This window comes from Zonotrichia leucophrys, chromosome Z, assembly GCF_028769735.1.
Source record: "Zonotrichia leucophrys gambelii isolate GWCS_2022_RI chromosome Z, RI_Zleu_2.0, whole genome shotgun sequence".
In the NCBI taxonomy this organism is placed as follows: domain Eukaryota; kingdom Metazoa; phylum Chordata; class Aves; order Passeriformes; family Passerellidae; genus Zonotrichia; species Zonotrichia leucophrys.
In genome coordinates this window covers 55,169,457-55,190,262 of record NC_088200.1, presented here as the reverse complement: position 1 = coordinate 55,190,262, position 20,806 = coordinate 55,169,457, and the positions used below count along the sequence as shown (strand labels likewise).

The following is a 20,806-nucleotide window of genomic DNA, read 5'->3' as shown; positions in this document are numbered from 1 at the left end:
GTCTGTAAAGAATTTCTTCTTGATGCCCAATCTGAACCTTTCCCGCTGTCTCTTGAGACTATGCCCTCTTACCTTGTCACTGTCGTCAGCTTGCAAGAAGATGCCGACCCCCAGCTGGTTACAGCCTCCTGTCAGGGAGTTGTAGAGAGTGATAAGGTCGCCCCTGAGCCTCTTTTCACCAGGCTAAACAGCCCCAGCTCCCTCAGCCATTCCTCACAGGACTTGTACTCCAGACCCTTCACCAGCTCCATTGCCCTTCTCTGGTACAAAAGTGGTCCTGTAGTATCCCAATGCCTGTCTAAGCAGGAGAAACCTTCAGGACCTCTCATTTCCCACAGAAATCCAGTGTGGAATGGGTCTCTCCTGCAGGCTCCATACTCAATCAGAATCCTGCGAAGGTTTATGACAGCCCCAAGGAGCTGTGACTCATGGAAGCCAATACTGGATGTGTCATAGTGCAAAGGGCCATTGAGAAACAAAGCCTTTGTTTTTTACCTTCTGTATTCAGCGACCGGAAGGTGCAGGCAGCTGAGGGGGTCAGGCTCTTCTCCCAGGTAACAAGTGACAGAATTAGAGGAAGCAGCCTCAAATTGCCTAAACCAGGAGAGGTGTAGATTGGATATTAGGAGAAATTTATTCACTGAAAGGGTTGTAAAGCACTGAAACAGAGGAGTGGTGGAGTCACCACCCCTGGAAGTGTTTGCAAACAGGTAGATTTGTTGCTTGAGGATATGGTTGAGTAGTGGATGTGGCACATCTGGATTCACTGTGGATAGGATGATCTTAAAGTAATTTTTAAACATAAACAATTCTGTTCTGTGGCTTGAGTTGCATGGTGCTCATGTCTGCAGATTCACGTGAAATAGGGCATGTCCAAAATCCATCCTGTAGCTGCCTCTGTGCAAACATGGGCTAAGGCCAAAGCTGTGTTTTGGCCCTAATTTTTCAGGTTTTATTTGAGGGGTGAGTAGCATCTTCCGGGTTATTGAGGCAACTGCAATAGTAACTTAGTCTGGGACTCCCAAAGAGTTTTGTCTAATATGAACAGAAAAACTGTTCTTGATCAGCCTTTGGGAAGCAGCCAATAAAAGGCTAGGATGTGAACTTAAGCAATCTTTTGTTGGAAGGAGTCACTCTTTCTTAAGTGTTGGTATCTTCTTCTTTCATTTGCCAATAATATGTAATTTGCCAGTACTGGTATGTGGTTGTCAGTGGAAAAACATGATGCAGTAGCGTGAGTTGGTTGGGTAAGTGCACCACAGACAGATATTGGTGTTGCTTCCTCTTTGGTGGCATCTCAGCAGCCTTGCTTTTGAATAATGTTTTTTGCCAAATACATCTTGCTCCTGACTTGCTGAAGAAGAGGTTGAGAAAAGGAGAATTCTGCTTTGTTATGAGCTAATAATTAAACAGTTGAGTGTATCAAAAGAAAGACACATTACAGCCATTGTCAAAAGGAGTGGCAGCAAACAATGCACATTGGAGCTACTTCCAAAGCAAAGTCTGAAAAGGTACTTCTTTTGTAGCGGATGTTGTGAAGTAAAATACCCCTCTCCCAACCTGCAGTAACAGATGCTTCTGTAGTATTGCACTAATTAAAAAAAATTAGACAGAATACAACTTTCTGGCTTGAGAATGATTTTTACTATTTTTTCTTACTATTTTCTTTCAGGTACGCCTTGCTACAGGGCCCAGACAGAATAATGGCATTTTCTACGAAATTCGCACATATGATATTAAGCCAGCGAAGATGAAGGAATTTTTGGAAATGGTCAGCAAGTACTTTCACTTTCGCACTGCCCACTCGGAGCTGGTGGGGTTCTGGTACTCGGAGCTGGGAGCCATGAACAAGGTGCTGCACATTTGGAAGTACGGTACGGTCAGCATCCCTTCGCACCGCTCTGCTCCCTCTGTGTCCCCTGTCTCCTCGGCAAGAAGGTGAGGGGAATGCTTACCTGCCTTTTCCTGGTTGCTCTCATTGTAAGGAGGTGCCCCCAAAACATTGCTCCTGTACTCACTAGTGACGGGAACACATCAGAACTTGTCAGGACAACTTTGACATATTGGGATGAGAAAGTTACAGATGTTGTTGAGCAGCACTCTCTGTTCAAAACAGGTCTGATAGAGGAACTGTGGCAGAGTGTTTCATTCATGGTAAATATTTTTAACTTAGGGTCAGTTCCACCAATGTCTTGAAACTTTTGAAGCTAATGGAGAATAGGAAATACACACACGTATGTAGTCTGTGTGTGTTTATATGCATGTATAATAGTTCTTGTATTTTAGCTCAGAGTACCAGTCACTCCCAGAAAAAAGTGAGCATGCACTTTGCATGCTTAACCTCCTTGTGCAATGGGCCTGTTCTGAGGTAGGAAGCCAGGTCTGGCTTCTCCACCAGGTCTGACTTCTCAGGCATGCAGAGTGTTTTTGTTGCAACTTTAATCTTGCTAGCAATACGATTTTTACAGTATGATGAACTTTTTTTCTTGTTGGAGTTGGTGCTGACATGGAAGGTACAGGTAAGCCAAAAAAACTACTATTATGCTATAAACTAGGCGTGCTGGCCGTGTATTTTGTGGAGCCCAAGCGAAGGGATACTTGTGTTAATTCCCCAAATACACAAGTGATACTTGTGTATAATTCCCCTTGAGCGCCTGCTGCAGTCCAGTTGTATCTACACATTGATACAATGTGCTCGTTGAAGTCCAGTGTAGCCGCAGTACCTGTTTAGATTAAAGGATCACCCCTTTTGTTTTGGAGGGCTGAATCCTGGAATCGAAGAATTGTTTGGTTCCTCTCAGCCATGTTGCTCAGGGCCACCTCCAGCCTGACCTCTAACACTTCCAGGGATAGGGCATCCACAGCTTCTCTGAGCAATCTGCTCCAGTGCCTCAGCATTCTCACAGTAAAGAGTTTATGCATTATATCTTATCTAAACATTTCTCCATGCCAGAAGGTATTTAAGGCTGGGCTGGATGGAGCTCTGTGTGGCTGGTGTCCCCGCACGTTGCCAGGGGCTTGAAACTAGGTGATGTTTAGAGGTTCCTTCCAATTCAAACCATCCTGTGATTCTAAGTCTACCCTTTGTCAGTTTAAAGCCATTCCCTCTTGTCCTGTCACTACATGCCCTCATAAAAAGTGCCTCTCCAGCTCTCTTATAGGCTCCCTTTAAGTGCTGGAATGCTGCTGTAAGGTCTTCCTGGAGCCTTCTCTTCTTCAAGCTGAATAGCCCAAACTCTTCCAGCCTTTCTTCACAGGAGAGGTGCTTGAGTGCTTGGATCATCTTTGTCAGCTCCTCTGATTTCATCCTTCCTTCATCCACCAAAGCTGTAACTCCATTGCAGAAGGCCAAAATGAGTCAGGTACAATTGGCCCTTAGTGAAGCCATGTTGGCTGTCACCAATCACCTCATGGCCTTCCATGAGCCTTGGCATAGTTTCCATAAGGATCTGCGCCTTGATCTTGCCAGGCACAGAGGTGAGACTGACCAAGCTGTAGTTCTGCAGCTCTTCTTATGTTCGTTTTTAAAACTGGGCTGCCACAGCTTGTCAAATACAATGAATTGTGGCTTAGCCACTTCCTCTGACAGTTTCCTGGGGACCCATGAATGTATCCCATTAAGTTCCGTTGATTTGTGCACTTTCACGTTCCTGGGATAGTCTCAGACTTGGATTTTTCCTACAGCAGGTGGTTCTTCATTCTCACAGCCCCTGCCTTTGCCTTCTGTGACTTGCATGGTCTGGCTGGAGCACTTGCCAGTGCAGACCAAGGCAAAAAAATACATTGAGTACCTTCACATTTTTCATGGCCTGGGCAGCCATATCTTTCTTTTCCTTCAAGAGAGGACCATTCATTTGTCAATATTTTGAGTTCACTTGCATTTATAAATTCTCCTGCTTCTCAGAACATTTTATTCTTGGCTAATGTGACTATCTTTAAATTTAAAAAAAAATCTATGGGAAACCTTTAAAATGCAAAACTAAGAGAAAACCTATATCTTTTGTTTCCTAACAGTGTTTTACAGTCTAATTGTGGTGGCTCCTCCCCCCACCCCGAGACCACACTATGATCTGAGAAATGAACGAAGTTTACAACATCCTTCCTCCTTGATTCATCAGATCCCTGCTTACATAATTTCTATATTTACTTCTTAGTCCCAAGATACTGATATTTCTCAAAGTTCTTCCCATCCTCATATGCTAGATTTTTCTTTTGTAATATTGGGGGCTGTTTGCATAAATATATTGCTTAAGATGCCACTGCAGCCTAAGCACTTGAAATTCACACTCTTAATTAAGTGGATTTGTTTTCCATTAAGAAAAAGGAAAAAAAAAGAAATGGTTTAGCTTTTGGGCATTTAACATCTTTTTATGTAACTGAACACACAAACATTATTTCTACACTTTTAATGTCACTTTATATAAGCCAAAGCACATTTATTAATTTTTTTCTTGATAGACTCTTACTTCTGATTTTTTTTCCACTTCATTTCCATATCCACTGTGCTTTCTCCAAATCTTATCCTTGGTAACTGTTGCCACATCTAGTAGTCCCTGCAGTTGCTATGTGTAAATCTTTTTAAACAGTAAACTTGCTTAACTTACTTTAACTCTTTTGTAAACCTTCTTGGAAAATTCCATTTGGCTTGAATCCATTTTAATCTGAGAGCTAAAGCAGATTTTAAAGGAAGTTTTGCAGAATTTAAAGGAAACTTACCACTTCTGCTTGAGCTAATATGATGTCTAAAAATATCAGTTTCAAAATTAGTTAAGTGTAGTTTGCCTTCTTGCAATTATACATTTTGATTGAGTCTGATGTGATATCATGTGCATTTTTTCATGATATTTTTTCCTTCCTTACAGATAATTTTGCCCACAGAACAGCAGTCCGGCATGCACTAGCAAATGACAAAGACTGGCAGGGAAAGTTCATCTCTGCAGCTCTCCCCTTGGTGGAGAAGCAGCACAATGAGGTTGCTTATCTGGTGCCCTGGTGTCAGCTTGGGAAGCCTCCAAAGGAAGGGGGTGAGCTTATCTTTTCTTTTACTGATTAAAGCTACCAACACTAACAGAAAATGGCTTAAAGTTTAAACCAGGTATTGCACAGTTTTATGACCCTTTACATAACAAATGCATGTATGTGCACCCATGTGGAAAAGGTGACATAACACAACGGGGGATAGTTTTTTGGAAGGATTTTACACTAACATACATCAATAACTGACTGATCATCAAGGTTCTTAATGATCAGGATGGTGACTTGCTAAATGAATATGCAAAATGGCAGTGCCATAGCAGTGGTCAGAGCGGCCATCCCAGACTTCCTTTGTCTGTCCATCAGTGAGAAGGCATTTCCTGGGTAACTGCTGTTCTCTTTCACAGAGATTTTCCTCTTATCAATTTGCTTTGATACTGCTTCTTTCACATAAAGTTTAAAAAATTTCCTACTTCTTTAAAGATACGTGAAAGTCAAACAAGGATCTGCTCCTTGATGTTGCCAGGTACAGAGGTGAGACTGACTGAGCTGTGGTTCTGCAGTTCTTCCTTATGCCCCTTTTTGTAACAATCACAGGTTAGGTGTAGAAGTCATGTCTCTTTGTACTTTAATTCTCTCTGTAGCAAATTTGATGTTAGTACTATTGCCTGTTCCCCAGTTCATGGGATACTGGCAGGCTTTCTTGCATGAAGTGACAGGGAGCAGACTTGCTTCAGCCCTGAGCACATGTATAACTACAGTAATCTTTGTTCTTTATTTCCTTTATTCAGGATTTGGAATTTTATGCTGTTGCTGTTGAATTTGAAACAGTTTTCTCTAAAATCTGGAGAGACAACTTGAAACACTGTTACAGTTTATCTCCAGCCTGTTGCTGGAGAGTGACACCAGACGCTGCCAACTAGCAAGTGTCTGGCTTTCTATTACTGTGTCAACAACTGTGATCTGAAGTAACTTCCTGAACAGAAAGAAGACAAGTAACTTTTAGCAGGACTGGAGGTTTTTTGGTGAATTACAACATTTCTCTACAAATAAAGGAGATGCTTGGCACAGCAGAGGTGCTAAACTAGTCCTGCTCTTTTGGTTATGCTGTCAGATCTTACTGTGATAACTGCCACAAGTCATAATGTCATAATGTAATGTCATAAACCACTTCAATGGCAGAAAACATCTCCAGTCTTAGAAAAGACACCCAGCATTGCTCAAGCAGACACCCAAATCCCTCTAACGAGTATGAGCATTTGTGGTATCTGCAAAGTAGTCCCAATATCCCAAAATCTCCATGCAGCATTGAAAATTGCAAAGTTGGGCTTTGTGGGAAGCCTTCTGTTCTTCAGGGCCCTGGTACTTAGACCGACACTTGAACTAACTGCTGTTAGTGAGCTTGAGCTCTTGTGAGCCTCTGGAAGGTGTGAGTTCTTGTGCTTGTTGGGAGGAAGGGGCAGTTTCCTGATGTCCCCAAATGACAGTGAAACGTTATACAGTCTCACAGCAAATACACCGTGGCCATGAGACATGGTTCAAGATCTGCTGTATTAATTTGTATTTCCTTCCTTGTGGTAGTGTTTGCCTTTTCTTCTAGGTGTGTATGAATGGGTTACTTTCCAGATGAAGCCTGGTGGGCCAGCATTGTGGGGTGAAGCATTTCGTGCTGCAATCAATGCTCACATCAACACAGGATATACCAAGCTGATCGGTGTTTTCCACACAGAATATGGATTACTTAACAGAGGTACGCATCAATTTCTGATACAAACTTTGGCATAGGAGGGGGCAGAGGAGAGGAGCAAGCCACCATCCTGGATCAGGATTGGCCAGCTTGCTGAAAATGTTGGTGTGGATCACTGAAGCCCTGTAAACTGTCCTTGAACCCAGCGTTGTGTATTGGGTTATAGACTTGAGCCAGTTGCCCCAATCTTAAAATACTCTCAGATATTATAAAGACTCTCTGATAATAAAGTCAAACCATGCAACGGCTCAGTGAAAGATCATCCCACCACTGGCATGCCTGGAGAATTGTTTCTGATAGCTGCACTGCCTGTAACAGATGAAGGCAGATTGCGGGGACTTAGAGTACGTGTTGTATTGCAGCATAGTAGTGCTCAGCTGAGTTTATTTGTACTTTCTCAGTCCATGTACTATGGTGGAACGAGAGCCCAGATCAGCGGGCAGCAGGAAGACACAGTGCCCATGAAGATGCCAGAGTTGTGGCAGCTGGTAAGACATGATGAATCTAGAGAACTCACTTGTGTTACCTGCATGCATGCTGAGAAAAGTATTACCTTTCATTGGAATATTGTCCTAATTAAACATGGATTTAATTTTAGTGCGCGACAGTGTCAGATTCTTGGAGTCCCAGCAAAATGTGCTTCTGATTCCTGTGCAATGCTCACCACTGAAGTAACCTTCTTCTAAAGGATGTAACTGACGGCAGAAGAGACAAGATGGAAGCGCTGTCAGCAAGTGACATGGACCCCCATACCCTTATGAGATGAGCTGTTCTTCAGATGACAAAAAATGGATGCAAAATGCTGATCCACTGGCAGTGTAAATCAGCACTCTGACACCAATTGTTAAACAGAAGTTTATGGTGATGTTCCTACCTCTCCAGGACAAACAACTTGAGCCATATCATGATGTAAACCATGCATTACCAACCTTCTATTTTAATCCTTAAGTTCTTCATGATTTTTTGCATAGCTAAATCACTTGCCAAACTGAGAAAGTTAAGTGCTCCTGTCCAGCATTCCAGCCAGGGATGGTATAATTTTTATAACATACTTTGATGCCTCTTATAATTTCACATCTTAGTTATTCCATACAGTTTTAAGAAGGAAAGCTCCCACATGTATCTTAACAAATTATGTTTAATCAGACTTCTCACTTTATATTAATTCTGAGCAATGTACAATATCAGTGTTGCTGGAATTGCACTTAAATGTAACAGTGGGGCTGATTAGGTAGTGTATCCTAATGAGTTCTGCCATGAAACTTTTTACATAATAACTTGTTATGGCTCATTTCAGTCTTTTCTTTTTCTGTTCATCAAACACTGCCTCAAAACTGTGAGTTATCCACACAAGCTTTGGCTTGGATATTTTATTATTTGTTTAAGGTGCTATAGGTGATTAGCCCTTCTTGTTCAATTGTGTCATCAGACTCAACTGATTTACATGTACTGTCATTCTTTGAAATACTTTTTGTCAGACTGTTGAAAGCTAAATAAATGAGCATAAAGCATTAATTCTTAGTGTTTATGGCTCAAGCTCTTACTAATTTTAACTATGAAATGATTAAATTCCATTTTCCAAGTACAGTATTCACTTTGCAGGTCTTCATTTTCAGTCAACAACAAATTGCTTTAGAACCAGTAAGCTGGTAAGAGTGAATGGCAGTAGGGCAGAGGGCACATGGGCTAAGAAGTCAAACTTCTATTTGTATACAGTGGTACAGAGCACCCTCTTCTGCAATTTATAGGTATTGACTATAAATTGCAGAGCACTTGGGAGGATTTTCTACATGTTAATCATGGATCTGCAGTGAGCAATTGAGAACTGAAGTGTCTTAGTGCAGGTTGCCTAATGATTATTGCTGCTTTAAAGTTCATTAAGATCTCACAGAAAGCACTAAAGCAAGCTCTGGGCCATTATGCTTGCGTCCCACGTGGGAACATGGGATGTGGCTGCTGTAGTTAAGGGAGTGTAACAGGTCCCAGCTGCCATATCCATGTCCTCATACACTGCTCCCTCCAACAAAGCCATGTTTAGCATTCTCAGGGCGGAACAAACACTACTTCAGAGACCCCCGTCTTACATTTCACAAATCAACCTTGAAGGTACCAAGAGCTGATGAACCCTATTTTGTTCAGAACATTGCCTTACAACAGTTCTTTCAAAGGAAGATTTTTTTTGTTTCAACTAAAAAATATGGGCTGAAAAATGGGGAGAGAGAGTTAAAAAGACACTTTTTAAAAAAATTTTTGAATGCAAGAATTATTTTACTGGGGTTTTTTGTTTGGTTCATTGTTTTTCTATTTTTTTAATTAAAACTAATTTCTGTAACACCAGCACTGGGAGTAGACAACATTCAAGATGTTAGAGGTGTCCTTTATCATGAGGTGCCAGCTGGACACTAGGTCAAAACAGAAAACCCTGGAAATTAAGAGGCCTAGGCAATCATCAACCACAAGAAGTTCAAAGTGCCAGATTCTGCACCTGGGGCAGGGCAACTCTGGCTGTACAGACAGGCTGGAGGAAAAGATGTTAGAAAGCAGCAGGAGTGGGCCCTGGGAGTCCTGGTCTGTGGCAAGTTGAACGTGAGTCAGCAGTGCCCTGGCAGCCAGGAGGGCCAGCTCTGTCCTGTCCTGGGGTGCATCAGGCTCAGCATCACAGCTGGGCAAGGGAGGGGATTGCCCTGCTCTGCTCTGCACTGGGGCAGCCTCACCTTCAGTGCTGGGGGCAGGTTTGGGTGCCACTGGTGTCTTTTGGGACCACCTAAAAACAGAGGCCAGACAAAATTAAGGAGAACAAAAAGCAGTTATGTTTATCGAAGGGCCTTCAAGATACATTTCAGGCAGATGGAGCTGCCCCCCGCTGCCCCCAGGGGCTACACCCAGAAATGGACAATGGGTCATGGGCTTTCATACTTTTTTAAGTTTGGTCCATTTGCAGACTGGGGCTTAATCTTCCAATTACAGCTCTAGGTAATGAAGTAATTTACCCCAAGTTTGCTCCCCGCAACTCACTTTTGTTTACATTTCTTAGGACCTGAGAAAGTAAGGTGTCCTTGATTCCTGGGCCTGAAGAGGAATTGCTTTGTCTGACCAAAATGGGAAAACAGTAGCTAATACTCTATGTGGAGTTCATACACTAAAGAATTGCAGGATTACAGATATAGGATTTTAGCTTTTTTATTTTTCATAAGGCGTCATTACAATGTAAAAAAAAAAAAAAAATGAAGCCATTAGAGAGGGGCAACACAGATGGTGAAGGACCCTGAGGGAAAGCTGAATGAGGAGCAGTTGAGGTCCCTGTGTTGGTTCAGCCTGGAGGAGACTGAGGAGAGACCCCATGAAAGTTACAACTTCCTCCTGAGGGGAAGCGGAGGGGCAGGCACTGATTTTGTCTCTCTGTCACCCAGTGACAGGACCTCAGAGAATGGTCTGAAATTGTGTCAGGGGAGGTTCAGGCTGGATATTAGAAAAGGATTCTTCACCCAGAGGGTGGCTGGGTACTCTAACAGGCTCTCCACAGAAAAGATCACAGCACCCAACCTGACAGAGATCAGGAAGCATTTGGACAATGCTCTTAAGCATATGGTGTGATTCTTGTGGATGATGTTGTGCAGGGACAGGAATGGGACCAGGTGATCCTTTAGGGTCTCTTCTAAATCAGCATATTCTGTGATTCTGTGAAATTCTAATTAACTTCTTATATTCAGGAAGAATTTTCCTGATGAGTGTAACTTCAGGAATTGGTTAGATACTGGAACTTGGTTGATGGTGATACTATAGGCAGTAGCAGACAACATTTTAGTATCAGTTTATCCTTGAGCAATCACACCATTATTCTGCTTTCATTTGTAAACTGCTGTTCAAAATCAAATGAGTGTATAGGGTGTTTTTAGCAAGGAGGAACCATCATCAACTTGCATATGTGTAATAAAAATTCAGAGGCAGGTACTTGAGTTGGGATTTAAACATAAAGAGAAGTTTGTTATGCTTTGTACAGTTAACCAATCACTTGCTAGAGACCTCTTCATTTACTAACTTTAAGTTTAATGTAGCACTTACCTTAATATCTTGCATCTCCTCATTTACCTGAAAATAGTATATCAACTCCATACTTGTTTCTAGAGCTACTGAAATCTTATGCATCAAAGTTAAGAACAAAAAAACAGTCAAAACTAAAAGCTCCTAGCAGTGCTCCTAGAAATAGCAAATGCAAAAATTACACTTGTGAAAACCAGTGGTGCTATAACAGCTTTATTTTTTACTTAATACAAGGCAATTAGAGTGCCTTTTAATACTTCACATAACAGATATTAGCAAATACAAATATATATACTTTTTTTTTTGCTTTTAATGAAAATGTCCATTTAAGGATTTAACTTAGAAATTTCAGTTGTGAAATCTCTCTAGATTTTTGCAAAGTTAACAGATATTCCAGTGCAAAAATAGATCCCATTACAGATAGCATAAAGTGCTTGGAACAAAGGACCAACTATAATTCAGGAGGGAAAGATAAGCACAACAGTGGTTGTTTAACCATGGGGAAAATACAACTCCTTACTGAAATACAAATGTACTACAAAGAGGGATGCAACATGTCAATAGTATTGAAGTTTAAAATAAGTTAACACCTCAGAGTAGTTTCATTATCAGAAGTGGTTCACGTAATGTGTATGACTCCAGAGTGATTTTTCCCCAACACATACTTAAGTGAAAATTAGTGGCTGTCTGAACATATTCCATGACCTATCTTCATGCCAGTGTTGCATTATGCTGTCTGTTCAGTACAAACAATGCAGATCAGAGCCGTGAAGTAGTTTAATATCCACATTTACTGCAATATTTTGTCACAGATAGCAGACCCTCTAAGCACGACAGTCATGGGGCAATACAAATCAAGAATCTTTTTGGTGGGCTAAGGAAAGTGTATTACCATGTAACTGTTGTTTCCTGATACATGAATAATTTAAATAAGCAGCTACCAAGAGCAAACCACAGCCCTTCCAGGACCAAATCTGAATCCTCCTAGAACTCGTTCCAGCTCTACATGCACTGGTTTGGTGCAGTGCAGAAGGTTAGCCCTTGACTTCAGTGATGTAATGCTGATTTGCAATAGCGACTTTTAGCAGTGGCAAGCCTCCAGGACATGCAACATATTTGCAGCCTGTTCTGGAGTAGTCATGGCTGTAGCTCTGCTGTTTCTGCACCTGGAAGTCTGGTGTATTCATCACCCTGTAACTCATCCCCATAGAGTGACGATCTCATAAAAGTAATAACAAAGTATGTTTTCAGTGAGGTATACCAATCCCCTTTACACTCCTTTTCTCAATCCCCTTAGCAATGAATTATACAGATTAAAAAAAAGTATGAAAAGGCACTTCAGTAGAGCCTGTACTAAGCTCTTACTTTACCTCAAGGCAGGACACAAAGGGACAAGGAACTTAGTTTAAAAATGTTGAGTTGGTCAGTGTTACCAAGTATATTTGGAAATATGTAATTAATCTTCTTCAGGCTCATGCCAGCCTTTTCAGTATTTGCTGGGCTGCTATGATCATTCACAGAAGAAAATGGTCCATGACTGATTCATGGAGTAGCATCAAAACTAGTGCAGAACCTCTGTGGGTTTTTAAGGCAGAGGTATGGGATACAGGAACAGCTCAGGAACTGCACTTGTGCTCAAACCACATTACTGAACCAATTTTCAAATGTAAAAGCAACACAGAGGGGCCTAAAAAGCATACTCTCCCATGACTGTTGTACAATGTGAACAAGAATTGGTTGTTCTTACTATATAATTTCCCCTCTTATATTACTCTGGCTTTGTAAAACTTGAAAAACTTGACTGATGAACTGCAGCACTATTACCTTGGACTCTCTTGTTTTTCAGGGGGATTTTTTACTGAAACAGTTTTTTGTCACATGTATAATAAGAATGTATAATACTCCAGTTAGGGATCACCTAATGACTGAAACTACACTGCACAATAGAAGCAGAAACTTACACAATTATGTTATACCAGTTTCCAAACAGGAAAGTTTTAGGTGAACAACTTGCAGTTGTTTGCAGATAGCAGCTGATTGCTAGAATCTGGTCAGATCATGAATGCAGCTATCCACCACATGGACAGAAAGAGAGCATAGCATTACAGGCATAATGTAAAGAAATACCGTGGCTACAAAGATCAACTGAAAGCATTTCCAATCCCTAATTATGCTACCTACCTATTTAAAGTCATAAATAATACTGTTTAAAAAAAAATCTACATCTCATTTCTAGTCTTACTGGCAAAGCCAGAAACAGCAACATGCTTGTGCTAAGCAGTAATTCCAGATGTTGGGTACCTTTCTGGTGCAAAGCAGGGGTTAAAGAGCAGATATTACAAATCTGAGTGACAGCTCATGATTTAGAATTTGCTCTTGGCATTAGCAGCTTGTACAACTACTGAGTCTGCTGCTGTGGTCCAAACCCTATGTCTGCTTCTCACCCACTTTTTTCTACTAGATGTTCACGCAGCTGCCACAGTACCTCAGAGGAGCAGGAAAGTACTTAACTGCACAAACACCTAGTCAGAGTATGTTGTTGATTGTGATGCTGGTGGGACAATCATGCATTTGGAGGGTTCACAGTTCTGCGTATCACCACTTGCTGATGAAGATGTGTGGTTATGATGGCCTGTCTCTTGCCACCCCACCTGCACAGTACTGCTTTGTGGCCTCAGCTTTGTCACCACTGATCTACACCAGCCTAGAGAAAGCCGGCTTGTAAGTTTTTACAACCTAGAGCTACAACATTGGTGGTGACTTTTCTTGCCATGGACTGTTTTGGTGCATTCATTGCCAGCAATGGATATAGCACCAGCACATTCCCACTCCTGACATGAATGTTCCAAATACTAAAACATGCATGTCCTAAATATCTGTAAATAACCACTGGCCATGATTTCTCGATGAATTATTTTAGCAACCCTAATAAAAACATACTGTACAGAACAAGATACAGTATACTTGAAAGCCCACAGCATCTCATGGGTGCTTTACCACAGCTTCAGAGTTATACTGTAATGAGCTAGTTCAAGTCTTTCACTGGAGAACAGTACAAGACGACTCCATGAGGCACTGCCCCTGTAAAGGAATTGTTTTCATTGCATTGAATTGCATTGCATTGAATGGTTATCAGTAGAGTGTCCAGTTGCTTTTCCTCTAGCTTCTTTGGGAGTATCCTATCCCAGGAAAAGGAAGTTTGCATTCTGCTCATCATCTCTTTGACGAAATTGGCTCACACACAACTTTCTTTTACCTTCTCATCTTGCAGGAAGGAGTTAAGGATTGCAATGTCTACCACAGTCTGGTTTTTGTGCAATGACAGGTCCTTAGTATGGTCGTCATCACTTTGGTCCTTAGCAAAATTTACAAAAACCTACAAGAAAAAAAGGCCATGTCAAACACCACCATAGTATTTCATGAATTCATGGCATTTTAAGTACTGGATATCCTCAAATAGTCCTGAGATTCAGTACTCTACTTCATTTAAATGCCCTTATAAGATAGGTCAGTTAAACTGAAAGATGCACTCCTACCTCTGCAAAAGAAGATTTTGGCATCCAGGCTACTAAAAACTTACTTGGTCAAGTGTGGTCTGAGAAACGGAGTAGTCTTCTATGTGGAGTCTCTTCTTGTTCTGGGAGAGAATACTGAATATTTTGGCCAGGGAGGATGGTGAAGAGGGAAGTTGGTACTGCAGCATATTCCGATGTTTTTCCTTCAGGACACTTCCAGGGAAGGCATGCCCAAAGAACTCCTCAACAGGCTTCAGGTCTGGGTTTGCCCCAGCAATTCTCACCACTATGGTGTAACCATCTCCAAATCTGCAAACAAAAATGTCAGTACAAGAGTTTAGGGCTTCTGAATTACAAGTGTCCTAAAAATCCAGCAGCATTTCCTACAGTCAGAATAGCAATGGAAATGCTGCATGAGGAACTAAGCCTAACTGTATCTCCCTAAAAATGCAAACTCTGTGGTGTAAGCAAAAAACCACCTCACCTACCTGTTTTTTAGGTGCTGGACACTGCCCAGACACCTGAATCGCCCATTGACCATTATTGCCATTCGAGTGCACAGGGCTTCACATTCTTCCATGCTGCAAGCAGAAATTACTTCATTAGTGCTGCAAACAGCATTGAAGGGCAGAGCAGAAAGGCTGAGCTTAGCATCCAGCCCTGGCAGATGTAAAAGCCAAGGTATGACACAAGTGGGCTGCTACTTACCTGTGAGACGTGAGCACCACTGATCTCCCCTCCTTGATTACACTCAGAGCACAGTTCCACAAGAAGCGACGTGCTTTGGGATCCATCCCTGTTGTTGGCTCATCCTGCAAAAGGTATACAAAAACCAGATTGGGCTGCTACATTCTGATGAAAAATACCTCATCTTGGAAATGACCTGTCCATTCCTGACTATGAAAACATTGAAAATAAGCAAGTTTGATTTATTTCCTAAAATGACAAAGTAATTTATGTACTGGATTTTTAATTAGTTTTCATTTCAACATGCTTTTCTATTTTTCAAGAAAAATATTGATGAGCAAAGGTTGTGGACTCACCAGGAACACCACAGGTGGCCCTCCAATGAGAGCAATGGCTGTGGAAAGCTTGCGTCTGTTCCCTCCACTGTAATTCCCAGCGTATTTTTCTCCGTATTTCACAAGGCCCAGTTTCCGAATTGCCCACTCGCCAACCTATGACACACAGCATACCACCTTCAATCAAGCATTGCACAAAGAGAGTTTTCATACAAACTTTTGCTTCAAAAGCAGCTTTCAGAAGGGCCATTCATCTGAGGATCTAATGTGGCATGGAAATGGATTTGGAAACACCCTGTGCACCTCTGGATCAGGCTATACGTAACTCTGTCCCCAGGAGGCCTGAAAAATCAAATTGCTGCAGCTTATCAGTTGGTGGGCACAAGTTCAGCATCAGCTGAGCCACATTAACCAACAGTCTAGTGCTTTTAGCAGCATCAGCTTCAGTGAGCTTTCCTATTACTGTGGGCATACAGCAGGGACATGGACACTACTGACCCACAGCTGTCACACCACAGTGCATCTTAGCCCTTTGGATAGATGGAATATGGTTTGTTTCCACCTTAATAGTGCCAACAGGCAGGCATTGCTGCCCTGCAGTGTGTTATGGGGAAGAGATTCAGCTACTACTTGAATCACACCCAGAACTGGGTCCCTTTTTATAGGGAGCTGGTAAGAACACCACATGGAAGAACTTGGCAGTAATCTTAGAAGGAGACTGCAGTTTCCACCCATCCCATCTACCCTCACAGAAGGATTCAAGTTACTTGGACATTAACCAAGATATCATCTACCTAGAGCACTCAGGTCTTCTACAGTAAAAACTGTTAATTCCAGGAAACAGAACTGAGAAGGGTGCTGCATGGTACTGGCAGCAGTCATCAACTGCCTAAAGACTGTTACTGTAACCTCATCTCTGAATGTTGAAATAGCAACACTTTAATGATGCACTATGATCAAATGGAAAGCTTTTAAAACTCAGCACAAGGCTTCTACTAAGCTACAGTGTGTTTGTTTCCAGGGACTTGAAAGAATTAAGTCTTTCAAGTGAGGAGCTGCAGGTCACAGCCCTTAAATTCTTAAAGGAAGAAAGTTGTTCAGTGGAAAAGAGCATTTGCTATGAGAACATAGGACCCAAATTATCTGCCCTTCTATTTTGTCCAGTTTTCCAGGCAACACTGAAAAAACCAGGGGAATTCTTGGGTTTCCCTGAAGGAAAGAGGGGGGGCAGATTTCACCATACAGTATCTTCAACAGCTTCACATCATGGCATTACATGAGTTGCAGGAAGTATGCATGCAAGCAAGAATTTGCAAGTTGGTCAGTGGGGTGGGTCCTGTGGTGTTTCACTTACCTTGCAGACTTCTTTCTCTGGAACACCTCTCAGGAGTGCAAAGAACTCCAAGTGCTCTCGCCCTGTCAGCAGTTCATTAACAGCATCAAACTGTGGGCAGTAGCCCATGTTCTGATGGACTTCTTGGATGTTGGACAAGATACTGTAAAAGAAAAATACCTTTGTTAGGATTTCATGAGCATATGCTGCTAATTTAGATGTTAAAACAGCATGAAACAGTGTTCCTGGAATTACTGAACTAACAAAAATACAGAATCATAGAAGTCCATTTTGATCAAGTCACTTTTTATCTCTCTCTCTTTTGTCCTCCTTTTTAAAAAAAAAATAAAAATTTAAACTTGGAAGAGCTGTTACATAGCAATGACTACCAGACTAAATCAACTTTCCTAAGCCACTGACATACTTTACCAGACTCAAACAAGGGCTGAAACAGATGCCAGGAGTTGTAAACCGGAAAAGTAGAAGAGAATTTTCATGTTTTCAGAGTTTTGAAAAAAAGCTGTTAAAACTAGAGGAGAAAGCAGAGAAAATATACATTGTCTTTCACCTGTTTCCTTTGAGGAAAGCTTCTCCTCCCGTGACATCTGTATCACCAGTTAGCATCTTAAAAGTGGATGACTTGCCAGCACCATTTACTCCCAGGAGTCCAAAGCACTGGGGATATAAATGAGCACAATGTATTTGAGAACAGGATCCAACTGCATCATTTTCAGCACTGACAAGATGGGATAAAGCAAACTCGACCCTCAGTACAGCTAGAGGGACTCTGAAGTCCATTTTCAGAAAAAAAAAGACTTCTGCATTTTTATTTTAAGTATAAACCTTTAGGCTAGGAATATGAACAAACTGATGTCACCTTGATACCCTGTCACTGCAGCTGATCTGTGCCAAATCTTGCATACTGGAGTTTGGCTTCTGGTCCCAGACACTGAGCGTTTATATCTTCTTCAAAGGTAGAGACACACAGAACCAGAAACTGCTTCAGCTTCTACTTTCCTTTGGAGCAATTTGAACATTCATCTGGTTTTGATCTTACTCTACCCTGTGCTGTCTTGTGGCTGCTAAATACTGCAGGAATAGCAAAACAATCCATTTAATGAATAAGCTTACCTCTCCAGGAGGGATTCCAACACAGATCCTGTCAACTGCTGGCTTTCTCTTCATTCTGTAAATCTAAAACCATAAGAAAAAAGAATGAGAAGGACATTGTCAAAGAATTCTAATCAGAGCTGTACATCTGCAGTACTCCCAGCTCAATCTAGTTTCGATCCCACTAAATTCCTCTGATAAGGCACAGGGAACAGCATAGTTTTGTGTTAATGAGTACGAATTCAGAAGTTCTGTCACCTTGGTTAGCTCCTTGATTTCCAAAATGTCACTCTGTCCTCCTCCACTAATTATCCTCTGCCTCTCTCTGGTTACGTCCTCGTCTTCATCATTCACAGGAGGCAGCTTGGCATAGACAGGCCTGAAGAAAGCAACATGATAAAGTCTTAGCAGAAAATGACAGGGACTTCCTTCATAGGTAGTATTCTCCCCATTTCATAGGTGACACCAATGAAAACTTCACCTGCCTGTAGCAGCACAGTAGAGAGGACAACCTACCTGGGTTTGATGAAGAACCTGTACTGGATGAGCACTGTGATGAGAAAAAACACCACGCCTTCTACTGCCATGGCAAAGAGGTTCCTTCCCACCAGGTCCCATGACAGAGGAGACACAAACCGATTCTCTCCTGCCAAAACATGATTAAAAGCACAATCACTTTTCCAGAGCAAGGGGAACAGGCTAGCATTTCTTCCAGCAGAGCTCACCGAGTTGGACACTGGGACAACTGATGATCAGCCAGTTACAGGAGGGAAAGTTAGACCACACAAGGGGCCTGCCATGGCTGCAAGCCATTTTTTACTGTAGCAAAGTTGGGACTCAGGCCCAGAGAATTCAGTCTGCCAAAGAGCTAGCCCACCTGTCCAAAAGGTTAATGAAGCACAGAAAGACTATGACTCAGACCTGACATCTGCATGCCAGAAAAAAATCCATCCAGCTCTCCAGAACCTCAGCCATTCCTTACACTATGCCTAATGACATCCATACAATTGTCTTTATGCATTTTTATTTAATGCTCTTAACTCAAAAATCTTTAGATCTACCTACCAGTTTCTCTTAACAAGTTAAGTAAGAGGGGACAGCTATGATGACTTGTCATGTTTGACAAGATCTGTGCTGCAAGCTGAGCACTTTCAGCTCCTGAAAAGTTATAGGAGCTTGTCTGAAGCAGACACTTACCAAACCTCTCCAGAGCATCAGCCATAGCCTGGTTTTTCACCATGTCTATGAGTCCCCGGCCCAGGCAGAAGTGAGGGAAGATGAGGAAGACAGACTTCAGGATGTCATTGATGTCCTTCAGCTTCTGTTAAGAGAAAATTCAACTGCCAGTGAGCCAGCTGAGCAAAAAGCAGCCACCACCTCCCAAGAGTGACCCATGTTGTCACTGACCCCTCCTTCCCTTTCCCAACACTGCAAGCCCACAAAAATCCAAGGATCAGACATGTGCTCCCAAGAGCCAGGGCCACGGCTTCTCTGGACAGTCAGTCTTGTTTGTGTTGCTCACAATGCTATTAACACAAGCAAACTGCAATAAAATGTTTTTCCACACACTCACAGTCTAAAAGGCAGTGTCTGCAAACATTGATATGCAAAAGGCTACTGGCTGAGGACACACAGAAGTTTAACTTGAACAGACTGGTTATGCCAGTGGCTGCAGGGAGCTCCTCCCTGTCCCCTATTGGAAGCACTAATACTTTTCCATTGCTGTCTCACAGCTGGCTTAGTCCATGGATTGAACTGATAGCACCCTGAGTTCCTGTTCTGCCAGGTACTCATCTCTGAGCATGTACTCATTGTTAGTAAGCTAGAATAGGCTTTGTAACAAAAGGAACCATCAAGAACTGCACCCTTATGCCCACAGGAAGAGGTACAATCAACAAGTAACTCCCACAGAGTCTCCTGAGCCTCCTCCCACAAGGAACACTTCACACCACTGTGGGTCAAACAGTGCTTGCTAAGACATCTTGTGCTGTCTACAAGCATGAGAGGAACTTGGTACCTTCCCCAGGAGGCATTTGTGTTGAAAAACTGAAGTGCGTAAGCTCCCATGGGTAGAGAGGTGTCTGTGACAGGAGGCAAAATTTAGGGCAGCTAAATAGTTGGTGATTAGATGGCCTTGGTAGATAGAAAATGCCCTTCATTAAGAATATACAAGAAATTCCATTTGAACATAAGAAAATTCAGATTTTTTTTTTCACATCAAAAATGACTGAAAAGTGGAAAAAGTTGTCCAGAGAGACTGTGGAGTCTCTCCCTGGACATTTTAAAGTCCAATGGCTCTGAGCAACCTGCTCTTAGCAGTTTGACCTTGCCTCCCGTTATGAAAAACCAGGCCATCCAAACCCAATACACTGCTGTAGCTGAATCCTGCTCAGAGGCTGGACTAGACCATCTCAGGAGCTCCTTCCCCACCTCTTAACTACTCTGTGAGCTTTTCTGAAGGGGCCTTTAACCCATTTCCACCAGAACCTATGTTTAAACTGCTGCTGAAGCTAATGCATACAGGGCCTAGTTTTTCTGGAGACCTGGCTGCTAAAGGCACCATGGAACTAGAGTGTTGCAGCACAAGACAGTTGAGGAGCTTCTGAAAAAACGTACATCGTTGGTGAAGAGCTCCAGGACAAAGGTGGCCACGCTCCCATTGATGCCGATGAAGAGATTGACACTGGTCAGCACAACATATGCTGTGCTAGGGATCTTGAACACAAAGGAGGCAGGATACATGAGAGGGGTGATGGACCACCTGGCAAGAGAAAAGGCAGCAACATCACGTAAGAACCTTCCAAGTCTAAGAGCCCTCCCAGTCATCCTCTGATAAAAAATCCCTTACCCATAGAGAAACAGGAGGAGAGCCAGAACAGGCAAGTTAGAGGAGGATACATAGGACTTCTGTTGGAAGCAGATGAAGATGATGACAACTAGTGTGGCTGGAACAATGTAGTTGCACTAGAAGGTGAAAAACATGACTTTAGATTTCTTTCCAGGTGGCATAAAAAAAAGGAGAGGTTTTTTTCAGCTCTAATTCAATAGTTTTCAAAACTCTTTA

The 20,806-nt window shown here is 42.2% G+C and overlaps 2 protein-coding genes across 4 annotated transcripts in view; one reads left to right on the top strand and one right to left on the bottom strand.

The window, feature by feature from the left end:
• The window catches only part of NIPSNAP3A (nipsnap homolog 3A), a 53,114-nt gene extending 44,804 nt beyond the window's left edge, over nt 1-8,310 (top strand). The window contains exons 2-6 of one of the 2 annotated variants that reach the window (XM_064735410.1): nt 1,673-1,874; nt 4,863-5,024; nt 6,575-6,724; nt 7,123-7,209; nt 7,320-8,310. In XM_064735410.1, coding sequence (XP_064591480.1) covers nt 1,673-1,874; nt 4,863-5,024; nt 6,575-6,724; nt 7,123-7,209; nt 7,320-7,396 — 678 coding nt within the window. In that variant the 3' untranslated portion in view covers nt 7,397-8,310. The remainder of the gene's footprint in view (nt 1-1,672; nt 1,875-4,862; nt 5,025-6,574; nt 6,725-7,122; nt 7,210-7,319) is intronic. The other variant, XM_064735409.1, reaches the window with a different exon arrangement.
• Nucleotides 8,311-10,959: 2,649 nt separating this feature from the next.
• Nucleotides 10,960-20,806, bottom strand: part of ABCA1 (ATP binding cassette subfamily A member 1) — a 90,114-nt gene continuing 80,267 nt past the window's right edge. For both annotated transcript variants that reach the window (XM_064735163.1, XM_064735164.1), the window contains exons 38-50: nt 20,591-20,706; nt 20,359-20,503; nt 18,940-19,063; nt 18,259-18,388; nt 18,001-18,121; nt 17,764-17,826; nt 17,201-17,307; nt 16,654-16,795; nt 15,321-15,455; nt 14,986-15,089; nt 14,766-14,858; nt 14,343-14,586; nt 10,960-14,138 (exon numbers count right to left, since the gene is read on the bottom strand). In XM_064735163.1, the coding sequence (XP_064591233.1) occupies nt 13,998-14,138; nt 14,343-14,586; nt 14,766-14,858; nt 14,986-15,089; nt 15,321-15,455; nt 16,654-16,795; nt 17,201-17,307; nt 17,764-17,826; nt 18,001-18,121; nt 18,259-18,388; nt 18,940-19,063; nt 20,359-20,503; nt 20,591-20,706 (1,665 nt within the window). In that variant the 3' untranslated portion in view covers nt 10,960-13,997. The remainder of the gene's footprint in view (nt 14,139-14,342; nt 14,587-14,765; nt 14,859-14,985; nt 15,090-15,320; nt 15,456-16,653; nt 16,796-17,200; nt 17,308-17,763; nt 17,827-18,000; nt 18,122-18,258; nt 18,389-18,939; nt 19,064-20,358; nt 20,504-20,590; nt 20,707-20,806) is intronic.